The 24,391-nt window shown below is 39.6% G+C and overlaps 1 protein-coding gene across 2 annotated transcripts in view; it reads left to right on the top strand.

Annotated features, from left to right (window-relative positions):
* WDR17 (WD repeat domain 17) overlaps positions 1 to 24,391 on the top strand; it is a 107,727-nt gene that overhangs the window by 76,628 nt on the left and 6,708 nt on the right. The window contains exons 20-32 of one of the 2 annotated variants that reach the window (XM_032329118.1): positions 747 to 902; positions 4,710 to 4,774; positions 7,310 to 7,442; positions 8,233 to 8,324; positions 9,355 to 9,454; positions 10,450 to 10,589; positions 12,721 to 12,741; positions 14,832 to 14,943; positions 18,376 to 18,517; positions 18,811 to 18,913; positions 20,081 to 20,182; positions 23,408 to 23,506; positions 23,819 to 24,002. In XM_032329118.1, coding sequence (XP_032185009.1) covers positions 747 to 902; positions 4,710 to 4,774; positions 7,310 to 7,442; positions 8,233 to 8,324; positions 9,355 to 9,454; positions 10,450 to 10,589; positions 12,721 to 12,741; positions 14,832 to 14,943; positions 18,376 to 18,517; positions 18,811 to 18,913; positions 20,081 to 20,182; positions 23,408 to 23,506; positions 23,819 to 24,002 — 1,449 coding nt within the window. The remainder of the gene's footprint in view (positions 1 to 746; positions 903 to 4,709; positions 4,775 to 7,309; positions 7,443 to 8,232; positions 8,325 to 9,354; positions 9,455 to 10,449; positions 10,590 to 12,720; positions 12,742 to 14,831; positions 14,944 to 18,375; positions 18,518 to 18,810; positions 18,914 to 20,080; positions 20,183 to 23,407; positions 23,507 to 23,818; positions 24,003 to 24,391) is intronic. The other variant, XM_032329119.1, reaches the window with a different exon arrangement.

Below are 24,391 nucleotides of genomic sequence, written 5' to 3'. Positions count from 1 at the left end.
GCTTTACCTACTACCAGATGACCCTGACATACGGACCACTCTGACCTTAGTCTCAGAGGCCCAATAGACTGTATTCTGGGATAAGTTTTATTAAAACTGGCCATATTAGAGCTCCTAATGAATTTCATTACAAAATTATCAGTTACCTTATGCGTGGAGTGATAACCAGTACCAACAAACCAGTGCAGGGACCAGAAAGTGGAAATGGGTCTTATATTTGTAAGGAAATAGCATGGTTAACTTAACCATTAGAGTATGAGAACTGGGCCAGAGATGGGGATTTGAAGGTCAGATGAAAACAGTTATTTTCATAAAGGAGGACTTTCTGTAGTCACAACTCCACTAAAAGACGGCAGTATAGGAGCCAGTTACAGTGAGCCTGTCATTTTTAATTTTTATTCCAGATATTTGTGTATTTTTTTCCAGTGATTACATTATCACTCACGACCTTTTGGGCCCTGCATTTCTGTATAACCAAAACACGTGGTGAGTTTTAAGGGACCGTGGGATTTAGCCTCTCCCTGCCCACACCAGACACATCCACTTTTTTATCCCACACCCACACCAAAATATTACAGTAGGAGAGGTATCATATTTTATAGAGAAAAAGCATTGATTTTTAAAAATATTTAGTTTCCAGTGCTACATGTTTTTAAAGTACATGCTCCTGCAATGCTTTTATGATCATCTGTTATCACCAGCTCTTGATAATTAAATTTAGAAAATTTTATTTTCTTTTTAACCAGTCTGAAGCCCAAGAATTGACAACAGTCAAGATGTCTAAATTTGGTGGTGGCATTGGGGTCCCCACTAAAGAGGAAAGGCTGAAGGAAGCTGCTGACATACATTTGAGATTAGGACAAATTCAGAGATACTGTGAACTGATGGTTGAACTTGGAGAGGTAAAGTGCTAAAATCAGTGAGTTTAACAGAGTATTCTAAGTATTGGTGAAATGCTAAATATTAAGCTTCTCTTTTTCCAGATCTGTTTGCTTCTCTGCCAGTTTGATATCAAGTGTATATCCGAGAGATACTTCTCAGAGTGAGATCCCCCAGATTAACATAAGCATTACATGGGAACATGTTAGACAAGCATGTCCCACCCCAAACCTCCAGAATCAGAAACTCTGGGGATGTGGCCCAGTGATTTGTGCTTTTATGAGCCCTCCACATTATTCACATGCATGCTGAGGGTTGAGAACCACTGCCGTAGGGTAGGATCTTTGATACCCCGTAAATATCCCCATTGGCTGAGTTACACACAGTGGACTTCCCTTGCCCCTTGCTAACACTGTTTGTCATAACGAGACCCTGCTTTGGCCAGAAGAGGGTTTTCATTGAGGATTACCTAGTGAAAGATGTTTCTAAGGCACATCTTGATTGTATTGAGGACTGATTCAAAAAAACACAATTTTCAAAAAGATTAAGATGTATCTATCCTATTAAAATTCAAGAAAGTGGTTCTTTTGAAAAGTAGATGGCAAATAAAATAGAACAAAAGGGAGAAGGAGCTTCTGTTTCTTTTTTTTATTTTTATTTTTATTTTTTTAAAATTTCTTTTCAGTGTTCCAGAATTCATTGTTTATGCACCACACCCAGTGATCCATGCAACATGTGCCTTCCTTAATACCCACCATCAGGCTTACCCAACCTCCCACCTACCCTCCCGTCCAAAACCTTCAGTGTGTTTCTCAGGGTCCACAGTCTCTCATGTTTCGTCTCCCCCTCCGATTTCCCCCAACTCCCTTCTTTCCATCTCCCATGCCCTCTGTGTTATTCCTTATGCTTCACAAGTAAGTGAAACCATAAGATAATTGACTCTCTGCTTGACTTCTTTCACTCTGCATAATCTCTTCCAGTCCTGCCCATGTTGATACAAAAGTTGGGTATTTATCCTTTCTGATAGAGGCATAATACTGCATGGTATATATGAACCACATCTTCCTTATCCATTTGTCCATTGAAAGGCATCTTGGTTCTTTCCACAGTTTTGCGATTGTGGCCATTGCTGCTATGAATGTTGCGGTACATATGGCCCTTCTTTTCACTACACTGTCTTGTTAATTTTGGCCATTCTAACTGGTGTAAGGTGATGTCTCAGTGTGGTTTTGATTTGAATCTCCCTGATGGCTGGTGATGATGAACATCTTTTCATGTGTCTGTTAGCCATTTGTATGTCGTCTTTGAAGAAGTGTCTGTTCGTGTCTTCCACCCATTTTTTGACATGATTATCTGTTTTGTGTGTGTTGAGTTTGAGGAGTTCTTTATAGATCTTGGATATCAGCCCTTTGTTTGTAAGTGTCATTTGCAAATATCTTGATCCGGGTGCTGGTTACCTGAGTGTATGCAGTTTGTGAATTTTATGAAATTTTGTGAAATTTATGAAGGTTTTCATTTTTCTGCTTGGCCACTGTAGTTCAAGAACAATTCTCCCACCCTCCCAAAAAAAGAAAATGAGAATGTCACGGACTTACTTCATAGTTGATCATTTTGAAAAGTTCTAAGTTAGTTAATTTTATAATTACAAAGCATGCTATTAAGTGTACTAATAAATAATGTAAAATAAAACTAAGCAATACATTAAAATATATCAAAATTAAATTTAACTCACCTTTTTATGACCCCATCCACACACTAGAGACAAATAATGAATTACTGCTTGACCTAAGACAAAAAATGTCACTTAAAAATGCTATTGAAAAGGAGGGGGCACCTGGGTGGCTCAGTCAGTTAAGCAGTGACTCTTGATTTTTGGCTCAGGTCATGATCTCAGGGTCATGAGATCAATCCCCGGAGTCTGGCTCTGTGCTGGGTGTGGAGCCTGCTTACGATTCTCTCTCTCCCTCTTCCTCTGCCTCACCCATCCCCATTGTACTTGGGTATGTGTTCTTTCTCTCTTATTTTAAAGAAATGAAAAAAAAATTTTTTTAAGGTATTGTAAACTATGAAGTGTTTAGGAGCAATATAAAAATTTTACTTCTGGGGCACTGGGGTGGCTCAGTTGGTAGACCTCTGTCTTTGGCTTAGTGTCATGATCTCAGGTCCTAGGATCGAGCCCCGTGTCGGGCTCCCTGCTCTGCAGGAAGCTTGCTTCTCCCTCTCCCACCCGCCCTGCTTGTGTTCTGTCTCTCACTGTCTCTTTCTGTCAAATAAATGAATAAAATCTTTTCTGAAGAAATTAAGATTTGTCTTAAAAGTTACCCTTTTAACAAAGCTGTATTAGAATATCTATCAAAAGTCAAGGACAAAAAAACAAATAAATTTTGACAGATACTAATTCTTCATCTTTCTTAGTTTTATATATGGAGATAAATATATATATATATTTAAACTATATTTAATTCAAATTTAATTAGATACTTTAATAAAATACCTACTTCTGGAGCTTAAGAATTAATGTTCTTAATGATCTAAAACACTGTGCTTACAATCCTTAAAAAATGGGAGTGTCCTTGTAATTGTTCATGGTCACCTACTTCCATAGTTTCTGTTTCTCTGAGATTAATACTGTGAGGTTAGGAAAATATTCAACCTTTTCACCTACAAGACATGTTTTTATAGAAAAATCTTGATGATTTCAAAGTTAATTTAACCTATATTTTAACTTCTGTCTTCCATTTGCCTCTACTCCAACAAAGGCAAATTTTCCCTCAAAGCATATTTTCGATTACTTTTTTTTAAAAAAAGGTAATATGACTTAAATAATGTAGTATTAAAAATTACCTATTTTGTACACCCAAAACTTATATTATACTCTATGTTAAATGAAATTTAAATAAAAACTTTAAAAAAGTTTCCTATTTAAAATTTAACCTATTATTTTCAGGCTAATTACCAATTTTCTAGCCTTAGTTTAGTAGAATTCTACTGTTTAGGAGAATCTTAATTAAAATGAAACTTGGATTCATGTTTTGATATTTCAGAATACTTTCCCTTTATTTCCCTTCTAGACTTGAGTTCAGTAAAATCTATATTTCCATATAATTGTCCACTTGTCTTAACTGAACAATGATCATATTTAATAACCTCTGATTTTTAAAATATGAAGATCAGTATTATCAACTATAAAGGAAGAAGTGACAAGAAATAAAGTTTATAAATAAACAAGGAGAGAATAAAAATAGAAATAAATGTCTTATTTGTTAAGGAGAAGTGACACTAGTAAAAATTTCCGCATGTATTATTTTGAACATAGGCTATAGACTACCATAAAACAAATTACTCTGGGGTTGTGTCAGAAGATGAATTAGTATATTTTTCAAACTGTATACTTTAGTTACTACTCTTATCCTTCCCACACTTTGCCCCCTGCTCTCTAGGTTTGGGATTCCCCCTGCTAAATAATACAATTTATATATCTTACTTTATTTTAAAATGTGGTAATATTTATACTCTGTGAAATGCATCAGGTAGAATACAAAAATATTCCTGGAAATCCAAACACTCTAAAAACACTAAAAACTCATATTATAAATGTGAGTTCATTTAAAAAAAAAAAAAGTCCATTAAAAGCACAATCAGGGTACCTGGAGGGCTCAGTCAGTTAAGCCTCTGCCTTCCACTGAGGTCAGGATCCCAGAGTCCTGGGCTCCCTGCGCAGTGGGGGGTCCGCTTCTTCCTCTGCCCCTCCCCCAGCTCTCGCTCTCAAATAAATAAATACATAAAATTTAAAATAGACAACATGTTTTTGTTCTTTTTTTCTGTTCTAGTGGGACAAAGCCTTGTCCGTCGCTCCAGGGGTGTCTGTGAAATACTGGAAGAAGTTAATGCAGAGGTAAGCCGAGAGTCTGTGTCCAGATACATGTTTTGAAATATGTTAAAGTGGAAGCAGTATATAAATATGATAGTAACATTTGAGAATTTTTACTATTATGTTGTCTTTAAAAATAGCTGAATTTTATGTCTACTATACAGTGAATTAAATGAATCAGTTACAAGTCATTTTGGTGTTCTTGTATTTGACCTGACCTCTGAAAAAACAGTGGAAGGCAGATTTTCCCCTGTCAGTGGCAGAATTGACAGATCAGTAAACATACTTACTGGTGAATATATTGCTATTGAAAAATAAGTGGTAAGATTTTCTGACAGTTACCAGAAGTTCACAGAATACTTACTCTATAAATAACTTTTATAGAGTCATATAACTCAGAACTTCTCTCTGGACACTAATCCCTGCCATGTCCCCTCCATGAATATAAAGGAGGTACTGATGACAAGACTGTTGCAGAGATGTATTCATCTCTCGTGGCTGCTACAACCAAGCACCATGAACTGGTTGGCATAGAACAACAGGTGTTTAGGCTCTCACAGCCCTGGAGGCTAGAGGTCCATCGTCAGGTTGCCGGAAGGATTGGTTCCTACTGAAGGTTCTGACAAAGACTCAGTTCCATGCTTCTCCCCAGCCTGCGGGGGTTACCGGCGATCCTTGGCAGCTGCTGACTCATGGGTGCATCACTCCAACACTAGCTTTGTGTTCTCAGGGCATTATTCCCTGTGTCTCTGTCTCCCTTTCTTTGAGGATACCAGTCATTTTAGATTTTTGGTCTCCCTTAAACCGGTACAGCTCCATCTTAACTGACTACATTGGCTAAGACTGTAATTCCAAATAAATTTCCATTTGTAGATATCATGGTGTCGTACTTCAGCATATCTTTTGCGCAGACACGTTTCAATTCACAACATAAGACTGCTTTCTGTTCTATTCTATTCTATTCATTCAGTGAATGTTTATTTAGTTAGTCTTCACTTGGTGCCAGTCACTGCTGTAAGCCCGTAGAGTACTATTTAATGAGTGATTTTCTTCCTCCTGGCATTAAAAAGTTTTGATTTTTCTTTCATGGCACATGATTTAGAAGTAAATTCAACTGCATTTCACATGTACAAATAAAAATCTGTCAGAGGCTAAGCATGAAATGCAAAAGGATTAACAAACTTACCTGTCATAGGAACATAGACTGTGCGCTAGCACCGGCTTTCCCGATGGTGAGTTCATCAGCATGCTGGCTCCAGCCCTCATATTGTAGGCTCTCCTTAAGAGAGGCTCCCCCTCTTCTTAAGGCTCCCCCTCCTCTTATGTCCTAAGAATCCCCAATAATTCTCAGTTCCTGCATCCTCACTGCATAATTATGAATGTTGTTTCCTCCCATGGAAACCTTAATAAAGCCAAGTTAGCAATGATTATTTCACAAAACCATTTTGTTTCAACCTCAGCAAAAACTATTTCATTTATTTTGGGAAACCAACACCTGATATTCTCTGCTCCTTAATTCACATGTTGGCCAGAAAGTGGTCTCCCCACAACGCCCAAGTTTGTGTTGTATAAATCCAGCCGTTCAGAGAGACTGAGTGGCAATATCTCAGCCCCGGTCCCTAGGAAGGGGATATTATTCCTCTAACAAGGAAATCAGGGTCAGGTGGTTAAAAACGTAGTTGTTGGGGAGAATGCCAGAGACCCTATGAATGGAAAACTGTTAACAAAAAAAAAAAAAGTCTGCTATACCTATCTAAAAATTGGCAGTTGAAATGTAGTTTAATGCAAATGCCAGCATAAGTTAAATAGACCAGATTAGTTTTTAACGAAACTGTAAGAGTTGAATTAATTTGGTTGGTCATTGGAAAACTACCTGGGACTTAGGAAAAGAGAAACACAGACAGGATACAGAGAGACAGAGGCGGGCGTAAGGAAAGCCTTTATCATGTCCAAGATCAGGATCCTGTCTTCCCCTCATATGTCAGGAGCATTATTTTTTCTTAACTACCTTGCTTGGGGTACTCATAATATTTTCTGTATTACCAATATTTATACTTTTATATTATCTTTTTTTAATAATTTTAAACTACTTATATTTAGAAGCTCTCCATTCACGGTTGTGCTCAGTAAAACATTTAACATTCTACGGTCTGTGATGAAGTAGACACCCCGGGATTTATTAATGCAGGTGAAAGCAGATATCCCAGCTCACATACCTAGTTGGCAACTAACTTTCAGAAACATACTGCTCATTGTAATAGATAAGCTACATTCATTTAAAGACCAAAATGTTCAGTACACTTAAAAATATGAAAATATGTAGTGTTCTAAGAGAAAGCAAGTATCTGTAGTATTTATTATTCTCAGAAAACTTTTGTCTTCCATATCTGATTTGATTATAAAATTTGAGGCTTTTAGAAAAGTGATATACAAAAGGGCTTTATGAAATCTACCACATATTTTGAATATTTGGATGTTTTAGATATTTCAGAAAATCTCTGTCCAAACTAGAACCTTGAAATTAGCATATTATAAAAGAAATTGTTCTTATTTTATTAGGAGAGCGGATCAGTTAATCCAGGAAGACAAGGATGAGGTCATTCCATACTGCATTGCCATTGGTGATGTGAAAAAATTAGTCGACTTTTTTATGTCAAGAGGTCAGCTTAAAGAAGCTCTGCTTGTTGCACAGGTACAGCCGCACAGGCTCCGTTCCCTGGTGGGTGGGCGCGTGGAAGGAAGGCTGTGTTGACTGTCCGCACTTGCCATCACGTGATCCGGTCTCGTGGATGGCTTGGCCTTCGCCCACCTCCCAGCCGGCTCTGCCCACATCAGTCTCACACAATCTGAGCACATCGAGTGTAGTTTAGACCTACCAGTATCCCTGACATCGGAACTTCTGTATGCTGATGAATGTCAGGTGTGCTTGAGCAGATTTTTCTAGTAACCATGTACTTGTTGATACAAAGGGAGTTCCTGTTTTGTTTTGTTTTTTTTTTCCCAAATTCTAAGGGTATCTTCAAATTGTATAAATTACAAACATGATTTGAGTAAGTAGTTGATCCTTGAACAACACAGAGGTAAGGGGTACTGAACCTCCACCTAGTCATAAATCCACATATACCTTTGGACTCTCCCAAAACTTACCTGCTGATAGCCTCCTGTTGACCAGAATCTTACTGATAATGTAGTTGACTAACATATGTTTTGTATATATATTGCATGCTGTATTATGATGATAAAGTCAGCTAGAGGAAAGAAATGTTATTAAAAAAATCATAAGGAAGAGGAAATACATTTACAGTGATGTACTGTATTTACTGAAAAAAAATCTGCATGAAGTGGACCCATGCAGTTCAAACCCATGTTGTTCAAGGGTCAACTGTACTTTGATCAAAATAATATTCTGAAAAAAAAAATTTTGAAATTGGTCAACTAAAAGAATTAGCTAAAAATTAATGAAAGATTTCATTAAATTCTAGGCTGCTTGTGAGGGAAACATGCAGACCTTACATGTTTCTACACCGAAAGGATCTTCATCTTCCGATGATATCTACAAGGAGGACTTTAATGAGTGAGCATTTCATCCCTTGTATGGGGTCATATTTTCATGGTTGGCTTCCCTGTAGGAGGTTTTGAGAACCATGAAGTTCTTATTTCTCTGCATACAGAAGGCTTGGCAGGGTCACCTCATTTCTCACCACAGTCACACTCTGTCTCGGCTCCTCCCGTGGAGAACAGGGCAAGGTCAGGCAGAGGGACACAGCCTATGACATTTCCTTCCAGAGAAGGAAAACACATTCAGTAGAGAGATCCCAAATAAAGCACCTAAGTACTTAAATACTTAAGAACTGATCAGACCTGTTTAGGGAAGGAGGGGCTGTGAAAATACATGTGTGCTGTTTATTAATGTTCCACTGTAAAGTCAGTGTGGATAACTGTTCATTGTTCATAATCCCAAGACCCCAGAGTTAGTGTTGGGAATAAAACTTAGGCTCTTTTTAAAGAAGAAATCCATCTATATATGCTTTTAAAAGAATTGGAGATTAGAATTCCTCAGCCTTTTGACCTTTGTAAAATCTAATAATCTACTTTCCCATGCCACATCTATTGGCTCCTTTCATTGCTCTAGAAAATTGGATATTTAAACTTTAAGGACGTTTATCAAGTAAAAAAAAGAGTCATAAAATGTTAAACAAATAGTGTTGCGACCAGCGAACTCCTTCCTTGTGCTCTGCTGCTGTTCTTTGCCATTACTAAGCTCAAAAATACACCGCCTGTACTTGGTGTCACCACTAAATTTTGAAAGTTTCCGTTCACTTTTAAGCTTACTGTCCCTATAGCTGAGTTATAAATGCCTCAGTGTAGGATGGTGAATTCTGAAAGTTAAGCTTTTCTTCTGACATTTGGCAGGGTGGTTTGTCTGCCCCGCCTGCTTTCCTGATTTTTTTTTTTTTTAACAAAAATCAGACTTTATACTCTAATCAAAGATATCAAATTAAATCCGATTTGATCCTTTAATCAGCTTGTTGTTAAAGGGTCTAAGTCCATTCTGTGGTGGAATCCTTGAGTTTATGGAGAATATATGCTTTTATCTCTTCTAGACTCCTGCACAAAGTCAGTGAAGAACTAGCGGAGTGGTATTTTCGGGACGGGCGGGCCGTACTAGCCGCGTGCTGCCAGCTAGCTGTAGATAACACCGAGGTACATTTTTCACTGTGCTGTCTGTGGATGAGACGCTCTTAAGACATGGTACGGTGTTGGGGTGGAAAAAATGCAGCACCTTCTGTGTGAGATCTGACTGTGCGTGCTTTCCAAGCCTGAGCTCCCAGGCCTTATAAGCACACATGAACTCTAGAGACTATGTGATCTTTTTTTTTTTTTTCCCCAGTTTATTTATTTTTATCACAAGACACATGTTTGTAACCACCTTACTTTAAGTGTTTCATCTTATGTGAGGAGCAATAGTGTGGTAAATGGAAGAATCTGGACTGGGACTCAGCATACCTGACCTTGGAAAGCACTTACTTTTAAGTATTCTTTGGTATATTCTGTTTTTAAGGTATTTTCTATTTGACCCACTAATCTAATAAGAAGAATGTGAAGTAAAGATGGGTTCTATTTTGCGTATATCCTTAGGTATAGTGTATTGAGGGGTAATCGATAATCTTTGCACACTACTGAAAAAGCTTTTAAGAATTCACATTGTTTTGTTATAGATTGAAAGACGTGGAGGATATGGCAGAAAGACAGTTATTAATTACAAAAATAATATTAAGGTTTTTTATTTTAAAGATTTTATTATTTGAGAATGAGAGAGAGCATGAGAGGGGAGAAAGTCCAAGGGAGAAGCAGACTCCCGTGGAGCTGGGAGCCCGATACAGGGCTTGATCCTAGGACTCCAGGATCGTGACCTGAGCCGAAGGCAGTTGCTTAACCAACCCAGACACCCAGGAGCCCAATACTGAGGATTTTAAACTTAAATTCTGACCTTATAAAAATTTCCTCTCTGACCCTTTATCATGGGCTTTTCCACCTGCAAATTGCATTTGTACTTCATAGGTATATGAGATTCAATCCTTTGTAAGAATGATTGATTATATGTTAATACTGCTTTATCTACTTTATGAGCTTGGCGGGGAATGATGAGCCAATGCCACGTCTATGAAACTGAAGCAATTATTTTGTCATTGAGCAAGCGTGCTATGGCGTACCTGATCCGCGGGAATGAGCTGGAACTGGCCGTGTGTGTGGGCACCACGCTGGGGGAGGCCGCAGCCCCTGGCACCCACTACGCCCTGGAGTTGTTGGCAAGAAAATGCATGATGATTCCCACATGGTAAGAATTTCCAAATTCAAAAAAAGATTCTACAGTAAGGGGATACGTTTTTTAAATACTGTAAGTTAGTTGCATTTGGTGTGTATTGGGAGAGCACGGCATCTCCTTTTTCTAAATTACTAGCAGAGACTATGGGAGGAAACCGGGCCATGACAGCGAAGTGACAGTGGGAACTACCCTCGTTATAGAAGGAAATCTTCCGTGACCCATTCGGACTCGGGGCAGGTGCACCTCCACGATCTTTCCAGCACACAAAACATTGTGAGAACAAATGTGCCCTTCTTAAGATAATCAGGACCACACATTCCCACATTTTAAATTCTGCATATCTACACTCATTCGTGTCAGATCTTGTGTCTTAGTTTAAGGTGTGGAAAATAAAGTCACTTTTCTAATGGAGAGTAACAGGGTGTTTAGCCGGAGACTTGGAACAGGCTGTTCCCCCAGACGTGGGCAGCGCACCAAGGCATCGACTCCGGAAGGGCCCTGTCCTAGCAGTCCTCGCTCCCTGCCACAGTGCCCTGATCTCAGGGCAGGCGGTCCTTCCTCACCGAGCCGCCCGGGAAATACACGATGCTGACAGTCAGAAAACGGTTGTTGAGGAAAGGCAACTGTAGACTTTTATCTCCTCTTTCCCCAAAGTACGTGGAAACCCAAGGAGTTTCCAAATAAACTTGCTTCTCAGGTCTTGAACCTCTTCTTGCCATACGCCCCGTGCACACACGTGCCGCTTGTACGGCGGAGCTAGACAGACCCCACTGCTGGCACCTACAGAGGACAGAAATAGTAATCATAAGGATGGCCGGCTGATCCTTCTGCGCTGCTTACTGTGGGCCAAGCACCGTTTGAAGCACTTTACGTGGAATGACCCACTAGATACTTTGCAGTCGATACTGATTCGTCGCAGGTCTCCGTCACCGCTAAAGCCAAGGTTCAAGGTTACATAAACTGGCTGCAAAGTTTGCACTTAGCTACTGTCTTAGTTCAGACAGCTGCAACGAAATGTCATGGGCTGGGTGGCTTATAACAGCAGAAACATATTTCTCACAGTTCTGGAGGCTGCAAAGCCTAAAATCAAGATGCTGGCAGATCGGGTGTCTGATGAGAGCTGACTTCCTGGGTCATCATTGGCCAACTTCTTGCTGTGCTCACTTGTGGAAGGGGCCAGCTCGTTTATAAGGGCACTAATCCCATTCATGAGGGCTCAGCTCCCAGGACCTAATTACCTCCCAAAGACCCCACTTCTAAATACCATTCTATTGGGGATTAGGTTCAGCATAGGAATTCAGGGGGCAACACAGGCATCCAGGCTGTGGCAGCTGTCACGCTGTGCCACATCCTTAATCTGTGGCTAAATCAGCAGAAGAGCAGCACTTCCCATTTTCCTCTTCTTTCTGGATCTGGGGGCTTCATAGTGAATCAGGAATCTCAGGGATTTTATAATTTTTACCAAATCTTACACGTATAAGAGCTCCCTCCCCCACCATCGGCCTTAAACTTCCCACCATCCTTTGCGAGTGCCCTGTTTTCCCTGTGGGTAGCAGTCAGTGACATACTTATTGCGACTTGCCTTGGACCCATCCCAAAGCATGAGGTTTAACTCAGGCTATTTAGTCACAAAGGTGACTGACTCCAGGCTAAAAGTCATCATCTAATCTCAATAAAATGTGATTAGTTATTATTTTTTTTTTAGATGAGGGTAAAAAATAGCAAAAAAAAAAAAAGGGCAATTAAATTTAAGTGAGGTCTAAAGAATCTTTCAACTGACTATATGTCTTAGTTGCTTTTACTACAAAACAAACTTCCATTTCCTTATAACTGCCTCACGAAGTTTCCTTTATATATCCATAGAATAGACACATGCACAAGAAACTAGATTAAAGTTCAAATTCTGAACTATGTGGCACCAATCAGGTTTATTTCTAGGGGGAATCTGTAATCCTCATGGTATTCATAGAGCTCCAGAAATTTAAGTAAAAATGGATAGCTGCGTAATTTCAAGAGAATGTTCATAATTTTGTGAACCAAGTGTGCTTTGCCTCTTTTGCATTTACTGGTAAAAGTTTCCTTCTTCCTGGTTCTCGTAGCATATTATCCATGGTATTCATATTTAAAATCATTTTCTTTCTAGCTTTCCATCTGTTGGATACAGGTATTATCTTGTTTTATAAAAACATTTAATTAAAGAACTCATATCTTATTTTAGAATATTAAATTCTAAAATATTAAAGTTTTAGAATATGAACTCTCTATTAAGAAATGATCATTACCTCTTCTTGCTTCATTGTTTCACAGAATGCTAGTTCTTTCATAGAATTTATAGCATGTAAAACCTAGCTACAAAGTAATAAGAACAGTTCCTTTAGCCCAGATACAAAAATCACTCCTGATTTTATACTCAAAACTTGTGTAATAAATAAACTGTGACTTTCTATAGTACTAAATGATAGTTAATAACAATCAAGTGAAAAACGCTTGTTCTGGCAGCAAAATTTCAGATTTTAGGTTATTAGGTAGGTCTGTATTATTACAACTATATACATTTTCCCCAATTCGTGTCCTGAATTTTCAATAAACAGTAAATTACACTAAAGAGTGAATAAAATTAACTTGCATAGCTGTAAACTTCAGTGTATGTCTATATAATTCTACTGTGAGAAAGTCAGACTTAAATGTTCATAAAAGTTTGAATAGAAGTTTAGCACAGCTATTTTTTTTTTTTTAGATTTTTATTTATTTATTTGACAGACAGAGATCGCAAGTAGGCATTGAAGCAGGCAGAGGGGAGGAGGAAGCAGGCTCTCTGCTGAGCAGAGAGCGCAATGACCCTGGGATCATGACCTGAGCCGAAGGCAGAGGCTTTAACCCACTGAGCCACCCAGGTGCCCCTAGCACAGCTATTTTATGCCCTATAAAAGCAAATGGTGGGGCGCCTGGGTGGGTCAGTTGGTTGGACGACTGCTTTCAGCTCAGGTCATGATCCCGGAGTCCCGGGATCGAGTCCCGCATCGGGCTCCCAGCTCCATGGGGAGTCTGCTTCTCCCTCTGACCTTCTCCTCGCTCATGTTCTCTCTCACTGTCTCTCTCTCAAATAAATAAATAAAATCTTAAAAAAAAAAATAAATAATTTAAAAATAAAAGCAAATGGTAATTTCCCTATCCTCATGGACATAATTGAATACTGCTATTAAATGTTGGTATCAGAAAACAGAGTCATTTAAACCTTTTAGCAAGAACAGATGAATTACCCTAATTTGAGACTTGTAAAAATACCCAAAGGTTTACCTGCTCCGTGATGGTAGAGTATTTGATACACACAAGTTATGTATTCCTTTTCCAGGCTCACAGTGTTCTCAATTAAACATCTCTTAATGTTTTAAAAATGATTGATTCATATAAATGACCAGTGTACATTTGACTGAAGGCATCACAAAGAAGGTTAAGGAGGATTTTACTCTCAGAAGTCTGACCTTCAGAAATTCACATTTGAAATATTGTCTATTCTCAGGTTATGCCGAATGTGTCAAATATCAGTTTCCTGAAAAGGAATGATAACATCTCGAACCCTTAAAAAATAGTGTTTTCTCAGTTATGATGTATGGAATCAAAAACTCTTTACCTAGTGATTTTTAAGAAGATATTATACAAAATATTTTTAATGTAAAGCTGTTAAGTCCATACAACACTTTAAAGTACCTTATTTTTTAAGTGATTTATTCCATTTATTGAATCTTTAAAAAGTAAATCCAAAAATTGCATTTCTATCTTTGATTTCCACCTAAAGTGTAGGAGAGTTGCGGAATACCCCAAATTCTAAACTTAAAACATCTAGGTGTTCTATTGGTTTTAAGGAGCTGTGGTTGACAAGCATGACCAAAGCTGATGAGAATTAGCTTTGACAAAATTTGCCGTGTAATTCACTCCAAAGAACATATCTAATTCTACTTAGCTTGGTTAGAGAATTGTCCTGTAATAATAAAGTTAATTATGAATATATAAAGATTCACTTAGATTAAAAAAAAAACTACAGAAATGTCATAATCCATTTATCCTTCTTGCTCTTCGGTTTCTGTCATCCACATTTAGAAAACTACCATAATTAGGTAGGAAATTGGTGCTGTTTATATAAGTAGAAAATCGAGGGAGGCGGTAGAATTTTCTTCCTTGGAAATAGTTCTAAATGTTATTTTTAGATTTTTTTTTTTCCCTCCGTTGAAGTTTCCCCTTTTGTTGCGTGCGTAGGAATCTGGCGGCCGATCTGCTGCTGATGACTCCTGACAACGAGCTGCAGCTGGTCAAACTCTGCGCCTTCTACCCAGGCTGCACGGAAGAGCTGAACGATCTTCGTGAGAAGGTAAGGTCAGGGCAGTCCATTCCCCAGTCGGAACGCAGTGCTGTGATTTAACTAACTCTAGGTTCGGGCACATACAGATTCAGGCAGGGAAACAGACATATCCCTTTCCAACCCTTTTATAAATGGAACAAAAATGGTAACAGTACGTGACATTTCTTGAGCTTCTACTGTATGCTTGGGACAGTTTCACATGCATTTGTGTTTTACTCAATTCTTGTGATGCCCTGAAAACCCGGGGATATTGTTGCTATTCCACGAAGAAAGGGAGTTCAGAGAAGGGAAGGAACTGCCCTCAGCGGAAGGCGGAGGGTGAATGTCAGGTTCAGCCTGTCTGCCTCCGTCCGCGTCCCAAGGCCTTCCCAATCATGCCGTTCTGCATCATAAGGGACATGTAAGCTGACTTTTTAAAAATAGGCAACTTAGGATCCATAAAAGAGTTAATGAAGTATAATGAAATTCCCATGCATTACTCTAAAGTGGTTTAAAGAATTATTCCTTTATAGAATATAGGAACTTATGTGCCAAGATTTTATATAAAAACAACAAAAATACTCCATAATCTGAAGATGGTTTATGTAAAGTATAGCACATTTTTATAGTTCAGTGCTTTTAATCCATTAAAAAGGTCATGAAGTTCTGTTTTTATTGGCACTGGTAGATGGCTGTAAAGCAGTCAGGAAAAGGCAAAATATGAAATACGCACATGCTGTGCGATTTTCATTTTGAAAACAACTGTGTACATACTTACGTTATTTATAGCATATTCAAGGAGATATGTACAGTTCTTTTAAGAAAAATGTAAGATAGAGTAAAACATTTTCTTATCTTTTTTTTTTTTTTTAAAGATTTTATTTATTTATTTGACAGAGAGAGAAATCACAAGTAGGCGGAGAGTCAGGCAGAGAGAGAGAGAGAAGCAGGCTCCCTGCTGAGCAGAGAGCCCGATGCGGGGCTCGATCCCAGGACCCTGAGATCATGACCTGAGCCGAAGGCAGCGGCTTAATCCACTGAGCCACCCAGGCGCCCCAACATTTTCTTATCTTTAACTCTGAAAATAACCATGTTTTATTACACTTATATGACCCTTGATTTGTGCCCAGTGGCTGAGTGGCCTTAATCATTCAACAATGGGATACTTATTAAGTATTGTGATAGTGCAAATATACCAGGTGTGTGTGTATGTGTGTGTGTGTGAGCTCCAGTGTGAGCAGATGTGTGGAAGTGTGTGTGAGTGAGTGTGTGATACCAGGAAAGATACCTGTGAAAGGATAAGTATGCACAGTAATCAGTGGGTTGTGAGATTTGGCGTGATTTAACTTCTTTATATACTTTGTATTTTGTGAATTATTTTTTTAAATGAGCTGCGCTTGTTTTTACAAACCTGACAAATAAAAGCTATTTCCATGTCGAAATTAAAATACAGAAGTAGGAACTTTACATTTGTTGCATAGTGCCTTTTTATAAAAAGGTTTTATAGATTGTTATGAGAAAGAGAGAGCAGGAGCAGGAGGAAGGGGAGGCAAAGGTCTAGGGAGAGGGAGAAGCCGAGTCCCCGCTGACTGTAGCGCCCTATGCCAGGCTCAGTCCCAGGACCCTGAGATCAGGACCTGCCATGTAACGCACTGGGCCACGCAGACGCCCTGCCTAGTGCTTTAAGAGTAACTCACATATCTTCCGAGGTGAGAACAGCAGGTGCTAATATTGAGGCTTAGAGTGGAAAAATATTTGTCTGTGTTTACACACTGGTCATGGCATGGGCAAGATGACATTCACACAGTCTTTTCATCACACGTTCTAAAAAAATATCAGACTTTCTGGTCAGACTTCATTAATAACTCTTTAGAAAGACTAGTCAGTTTGTGTACACATGTTACTACCTCTGGACAGTTTCACAAGTAATGCTAAAAATTGTGTTCTCAAATATTTTGTTGTTTTATATAACTTAGAATTTTAAGATGGGATAGAAGTTACAGGAATGATCATCTTACTTATATTTTATTTGAGAATAAAATTTCAATAGAAATCATTTTTCCATTTCCTTTACTCTTGGAGCATGTAACAAAGTGAAGAAACTATTTTTTTTATTCAGGCATAGTACCTAGCACATAGTAGTTGTTCAGTAAAGACTGGCATTTAGTAAATGAAGATGGGGAAACAATGTGGAAATGTTATATGTATGAAAGCCCTTTTAATGGAGTTTGTTGTAATTGTTTAAGAGGGAGATTAAGGAATCTGAAATGTTCAGTTTGCCAAATTTTTATTTATTTTTTATGTTTTCATTTAACTTCCGGGTGGTTAACATGCAGTGGGGTGTCAGGTGTACAATATAGTGACTCATCACTTCCACACATCACCCGGGGCTCCTCACAGCAAGGGCGCTCCCCAGCCCCCATCACCCCCTTCACCCATCTCCCCACCCACTTTAAGTCACAGAAGTTATGAAGCTCTTGAATAAGAGCGTTAATAATAGGTTGAATAAACCATCTTAGTCACTTGAGGGGACATAGAGGGGAAGTATGAAGGGACAAGTGTGAGGAATCTCAAAGGTGAGCGGACCCATGACCTACTGTGATTAAACTGAGGCCTGGGGTGAGGTCACACAGGAAAGCCCTCTGCCCCGGGAGCACCTTCTCCGGGGTCGCCGAAGACCAGGGAGACAAAGCCTTCAACGATTTATAGGTGTTGCTTAGAAACTGACCAGCAGACCTTTAACATTTCCTCTTCGAATGTCATGAACACATCAGATTTTAATATAAAAGATAACTTTCAATTCCTGCCTACATTCTGGAAGCGGAAGAGCTTACCTAAGGAGGAGCAGGCTCTCTGTTTCAACAGGAAAAAAATTATTTGGAAAAAAAAACGGGAGTATTGCTTTGCATTTTACAGTAATGAAATCTCATAGGCTCAAAATCTCCATTTTGTGGCATTTCAGAATGTCAGAGCTAAAAACTGTGAGAGCTTGTATATGTTTTGCCTTCCTGCTTGAAATAACGTGGCTTTGTCTCAAAGGCCGAGTGAACTTAAACTCCAGAGTGTAGAGGTCGTGGAAGAGTGTACTGTTGACATTTTCTACATTTGACATAGTTTCTGGCATTGGTCAGTGTATCTTGAAATAGCAAATCTCAACTGTTTTTTCCCTGAATTATATGCATGGATACTAATTCTGATTATCACAGTTTCCTTCCACCTCTTTTATTAGGTGTTTATGGGACGAAAAGCTATTAACTCATTAGCTAATACCCTATTTACTGTTATTAGATCCTAAAGGTGTTTTCCTAAATGTATGCTCTTAATACAAATTATTTCATTTACATCTATTTTGAACAACTTTAATAAAAAAAGCATACTAGGCATATTGGAAATGTTTATTAGTTATGCTGCTGTTTTTATCCCTATAAATTTTAGTAACATCATCAAACCAATTACTTTCAGTGCAAGCTACCCACGGTAGAGGAATGTATGCAGTTAGCGGAGACAGCCCATGCAGATGGTAATATATTTGAAACTGTGAAATACTACTTGTTAAGTCAGGAACCTGAAAAAGCCCTTCCTATTGGTATTGATTTCATTAAAGGTAAGTTTCTAGTTGTTAGTATAATCTAAAATCTACTCAGTTGATCTTTTCATTAATATTGATAAGCAACCTTAAAATCAAGTACTGGCCATCCTAAATTTAAAAAGTAAAGAGGTTGGTGATTATATAGTATGGGGACTTAAAAGACAGTAAATATGGAAATACTTGTGATCCAGAAAATAAGGGGGTAGATGGGATTGACCATAAGAGAATTAATTATATAAGTTAAAAATTGGATGAACACATTTAAAACTATTACTTAGAGAATCTCGTATTTGGTTTTATTTTGCCAGAATACATCACTAGTTCAAATTGGACATTGGATACCATTTATCCTGTTCTTGACCTGCTGAGTTATATTCGTACTGAAATATTAGTCTTGCATACGTGTACTAAGTGAGTACTTTTTCTCCAAAATATATAACTGAACCTATGTGATGTTTTAAAATGGTTATATTGTTTTTAGTGTTCAGATCATGAAAAAAGATCATCTTGGACCAGTAGATGCCCTTGTAGAAAAAATTACATTTTTATTTGCTCTTCTTTTTTTCTTTTTTTTTTTAAGATTTATATATTTATTTTAGAGGGAGCGGGGAGGAGGGGGAAGAGGAAGAGAGAGAATCTCAAGCAGACTCGGGGCTGAGCTCAGAGCCCACCCTGGGGCTCAATCTCGTGACCCTGAGAGCATGACCTGAGCTGAAACCTAGAGTTGGTCTCTTAACCTACTGAGCTACCCAGGTGTGCCTTTATTTGCTATTCTCAAGAAAAAATAAAGAGATCAATTTGAAACAAATAATCTTAGTGGTCCTATTTACCAATACCTAGAGTGTGTATGTTTATATATGTGTGTGTACACATGTGCACACGCATACACACACACACCCCTAACTGGCTCACATAGGGTAATTCAGAGCTGTGGGGTAGTCTTAGTCCTCAAGTCCTCAAGAAGCTAGTGGTCATATCTATTAAATGGCAACTGTGTGCAAATCATACTAGGCTGGGGGAAAAGTGAAGGTACTAGAAAGTGAAAAACAGACAGCATCCCTGCATTCATGTATCATTTAAGGACATTGTTGTCCATAGAGTGAAGGTCCCCAGAGACTGTGTAGTTTATAATGGAGGCTTTGGGCTATTTTTGCTTTAATGGCATGTGTGGAAATGATGACGCCACAGCCTGGGAAACTTTGACAAGCTTCCCTAGCCAGAAATGGAGTGGGTATGCTCTGTCCTTTCCCAGAGTCTACAGAGTATGCCAGGAATTCCTAAATTGAGCCTAATGAGTTATTTAGAGAAAAATGGACATAAAGAAACAGTCAAGGAATAGAGAAAAGCAAGAAGGCAAGAGTTAAACCTTACATGTGGTATAGCATAAGTGTGTGAATAGGAGTTAACTTAAGAATAAAACATCTTCAAGTCTGGAAAATTTTCTAAACATATTTTGCTATGTCAGTCATCAAAATACAGAGATGCAAATACAGTGACTACATATGTGAGTAACGTTCTAGATCTCAAGTTATGGAATTAAAGATATATATCTATATGTATATATATATTCTCTTCTAGAGCTCGAAATGAATTGCTTATATTGTGTGGTTATATTGGGGCACTATTGGCTATCAGAAGACAGTACCAAAGCATCGTTCCAGCACTTTATGAATACACAAGGTAAAACCAATTTCGCTTCTGTTTCGAACTTAGGGAAATTCCTTTCACTGAGATAGTCTCTAAGTACATCCTAGAAGGCCTCCGGTACATATTGTATGCGTCCTCTGGTTCATTAGCAGGCACTTTATAATAAAGCAGTGATAAAAATCTATGAATTAGAAGTGAATTAGGATGTAATGATAGAAATTCTAATTCTAGCTTAAACACATGGGGTTTATTGGTCTTGTGTCAAGACTCTTGGGATCAGCCTCCCAGGGCTGTTAGAGCTGTGCACGAAGTCCACCCAGGACGGAATTCTTCCCTTGTTTTGACGCTGACCTCCTCGGCTCCCCTCCCCTTGCTAGAGGAACCCACCACAACAGTTCTGCATTCTAAGCAGGAAGCAGAGGAGAGTGACAAGGCAGGGACCCTAAAGCATGAGGCCATCGGACTCGGGAAGGAGAGGCTCACTTGGGTTAGATGCCTCCCTTCGGTGAGAACCGTGGAACCCTGTTTTTAGAAGAAACAGAGAAACTGGGTATTTCAGCTTTCCGATCTCTAGAGTAAGAAAAAGCAAAGAGGATTTGTGAACAGTGGGTGACTCGCTGCTTTAGAGTCGGGCCTAGCAGTCCTGCCAGACTCCTCTATTTTCTCCCCGCTTGCTGAACTTCAGCCATTGTGCCTAAAACATGTTATCCTCAGAAAGAAAATCCAGAGCGCCTTTGCAAAAAACATCCCTTCCAGTTGACTAGTTTGCTCCATGGCAGAGTAGCTAACTCCGAAAAATGCTGAGCATCTGTGGGTAAGAGCAGTTTTTCTGAGTGCCCCTCACACGGGGCCGACTTTCCCAGAGAGCTTCCTCTTCGCTCCTTTCCCTCTCCTCCTCGAAGGCCACGTATGGGACTCGGGCTGCCGCCTGGAGCAGACTGAGGGACAGTGGGGAGTGACACTGCGGGGAAACTCGGGGAAAAACCTATTTCTGTGCAGGCGGCAGACCCAAATTTGAAAGCAGTTTTTAACAATATTTAAATACCTGATGGGAGCAATAGGATGTACCGCATGGAATGAAAGTATTTGGTGAAATGTGTTCCATTTACATGTGACTTGGGTAATGAAAGTAGAGACAGGGGACATGGTCCCTTGAAATAGAATCAGAAATAAAAGGAGGGTTTTACACATGAGGCAGGAGAGACTCGGGAGAATGCATCTGAGCCTGCCAGTGTAAAACGAGAAAGTAAGAGGGCCCTCTTGGGAAGGAACTTCTTACTACGCTGCCTATGGTGTCTGCCTGGTGTCTGCCGTCTAGGCTCAGGCCCTTGCCCTCGCCCCTTGCACTGAGCCCCCAGGGCGTTTCTGGCCCTCTGCTCCCTCCCGTGCTCCGCTTCCCAGCTCAGTCCCAGCTCAGTCTCCGGGTCTCCCTCACTCTGTTTTCCCCTCAGTTTTCTCTCCGTGGAGCCCTCAACATTTCTGTGGCCGCACCCATCGCCTCCGCGGTGGTTTTCACACTCAGGCCTCACCCGCGTGGCTGGCCAGAGTCTGACCTCCGCTCCATGGGCTCGACATGAAAACCTCGTCCTCCTCAAATCTGCTGCTTCTCTGTGTTCTCTCTTTCTTTTGATTGGGTCATTCTATTTCTGCCACCCAGAATCACACGATCAGGGTTCTGATTAAGTGTTCTTCCGACTGCCATAGTTAGGGTCTGGCCTAACTCCCTCCTGCCCCAGCCCTGCGTCTGGTCGCCTGATCTCTGCACCTCTGTTCTTCTGCTCCATCCCCTTCCGGCAGCACCACCCTTCCTTCCTCGGTTCCCTCCGGACCTCCCACTGTCCGTCACAGAGCTTCCGGATCCTTAGTCTTACATTAAAGGTCTGCAGCCTTCTCTGTCCTCCGCTCTGGCCAAACTGAATTACTCGTGGCCCCGTAACGTGTGGAAGCTTTCCCTGGTGGTGTCTCCGCGTCCCTCCACTGCTTACCTTGGTTTTTCTCCTCATTCTCTGCCACTGCTTTGTTTATAGCAGATCACCCAAATGACTGCACAGATGAAGTCCTATCAAGTGCAGATTTGTAGACAGGGAAGCCAGAGTGTTTAAGGAATTCATTTTGGATCTAGCCACATTGTCAGTAAAAATTTTAAGTTCAATCATTTGGGGTTAAAGAACATGATAAGCTACTAGTCAATTTGAGATAATATTTCTACAGTGTTAGACATGCGTGTGTATGGGGGGAGAGTTTTACCTTCTTCCTCACCAGGCCTTATCATGCCCCAGCGGAAGGATTACAATTAGCCGGAATAACCAGAAAATGCACGTTACAGAATGGCTTCCTTAACCCTTACTTCCTCTCTAAGGCCTTGTGTTCTGTTTCTATCTCCCAAACAGCTTTTACTTTTAAATTTCCGCTAGTTCCTTGGAAAAGCCACTGAGTTCAAAACTTGTTAAAGAAACTAGGACTAGTTATTATTAGTTAAAGGACTAAAAATTATTTATCTAAGGCATTCTAATTAATACTAATCATGTCTCTTTTCCAGTTTTCTCTACAGAGACGTGATGGATCCCTGATGTCCCTGTTCTGCGGCTTTTTCTCACACACGTCTGTCTTTAAAGAACTGCAGTGCTCATGTCCATTCCTTCCCACCAAGTTGACATTCTTCTCTTGCTGTTCCCCCGCTTGCTTTCTTACTCCTCTAATATTCACTTTTAATTCGGACGTGAGCGGTGCCACACAGCAGCCGTGAGGGACCAGTACGCGACATGGCTTGGCTCGTCTCTCCTTTCTCCACAGTTCGTTTGTTCCTTCGTTTGTTTACCCACTTTTTGCTAGTTTTACATTTTATTTTTCAAGTTTGTATTTAAATCTCGTTAACCTTCAGTGTAATATTAGTTTCAGGTGTACCGTGTAATGATTCAGCACTTCCGTACATCACCCCGTGCTCCTCACGACCAGTGTCCCCCACCCCACCCCACCCCCGTTTCACCATCCCCCAAAGCCTCCCTTGTGGTTCGTTCGCTCATCTGCTCACTCGACCGTCATCCAGCTGGCACTTACCGGACATCTTTGACTTCAGGGCACTTAAAGACCAGGCATACGAGTAAATGCTCACACGAGCTCACACATGCACACCTTCGTGTATACACACGTATTTTTGAGCAGTCGTTGTTAAATCTGAAATTGCATTTAAAGCACATTTGCTTTTTTGATATCTTAGTCTTGGGTGCCAGATGTTAATTTCTGTTTCACATGTTTCAGTCAGCTGTTAAAGCGTCGGGCTGTGTCAGTGCCTTTAAAAATTGAGCACCTTTCGGAGGAGTTGGACGCGTGGAGAGCTTGCACACAGTCCGTCAGCCGGTGAGTGCAGCTGATGAAAAATTGGAATGCGGAGGTATTACTTAATATTATAGACAAACTTGGTGAAAATGTGGATTGACTATTAATCTTAGCCAAATAATGCATCTTGGTTTGTTCAGCGTATATTTGGTGATAGTTTACAATCCCGTTCTTTCTGTCTTGTCAAAGTCTTTCACTTCACTACAAATCAAGTCTAAGTTGCCGTCATTTCTAAAGGGGGACCAAATAATCCTTACAGACTGTTTCTGATTTAAACCTTAATAATTCTATGGTTCTACAAAAATGAAAATGTAATATCTGTTGAAAATATAGATCATCGGAAGAGTCTGCCTATACACCCCCTTCTGATTCACAAAAAATGGTTTATGCAACTTTACTAAAGAGACTAGAACAAGAACCACTCAGAGGAATTGTTGGACCAGATTACGTGACTGGATCAAACCTGCCCAGTCATTCTGATATCCACATCTCTTGTCTTACGGGATTAAAAATCCAGGTACAGCCTAATGTAAGGCATAAATTGTTCGTTTCCATTGTTTTCATGTGTTTCATTATTTTTAAAAATGTGGTCTTAAAATAAGCATAATCTGAATAAGAGGAGGTACCTATGAAGAGGACTGATGCCTTAGTGAGAAGATACACCCTTAATGCTCGACGGTTAGCTTCAGTGGACTCTCCTCCAAATACAGTCAGAGAGATGGTTGTTGTATTATTATCGTGAAAGCAATTCATGTAACAGGTGTACTGAGTGACAAATGTTTAAAAAGTACATGTAGATCATATCCTTTTTTTTTTTGTAGATCATATCCTTAAGGAAATTAAATAAAGGAGACAAAGCCAGTCAACACAGTTATAAATGATCATATCATAATAGATTAAAATTAA

Source organism: Mustela erminea, chromosome 21 (assembly GCF_009829155.1).
Source record: "Mustela erminea isolate mMusErm1 chromosome 21, mMusErm1.Pri, whole genome shotgun sequence".
NCBI classification, from domain to species: domain Eukaryota; kingdom Metazoa; phylum Chordata; class Mammalia; order Carnivora; family Mustelidae; genus Mustela; species Mustela erminea.
This window is presented reverse-complemented; position numbering and strand designations above follow the sequence as displayed.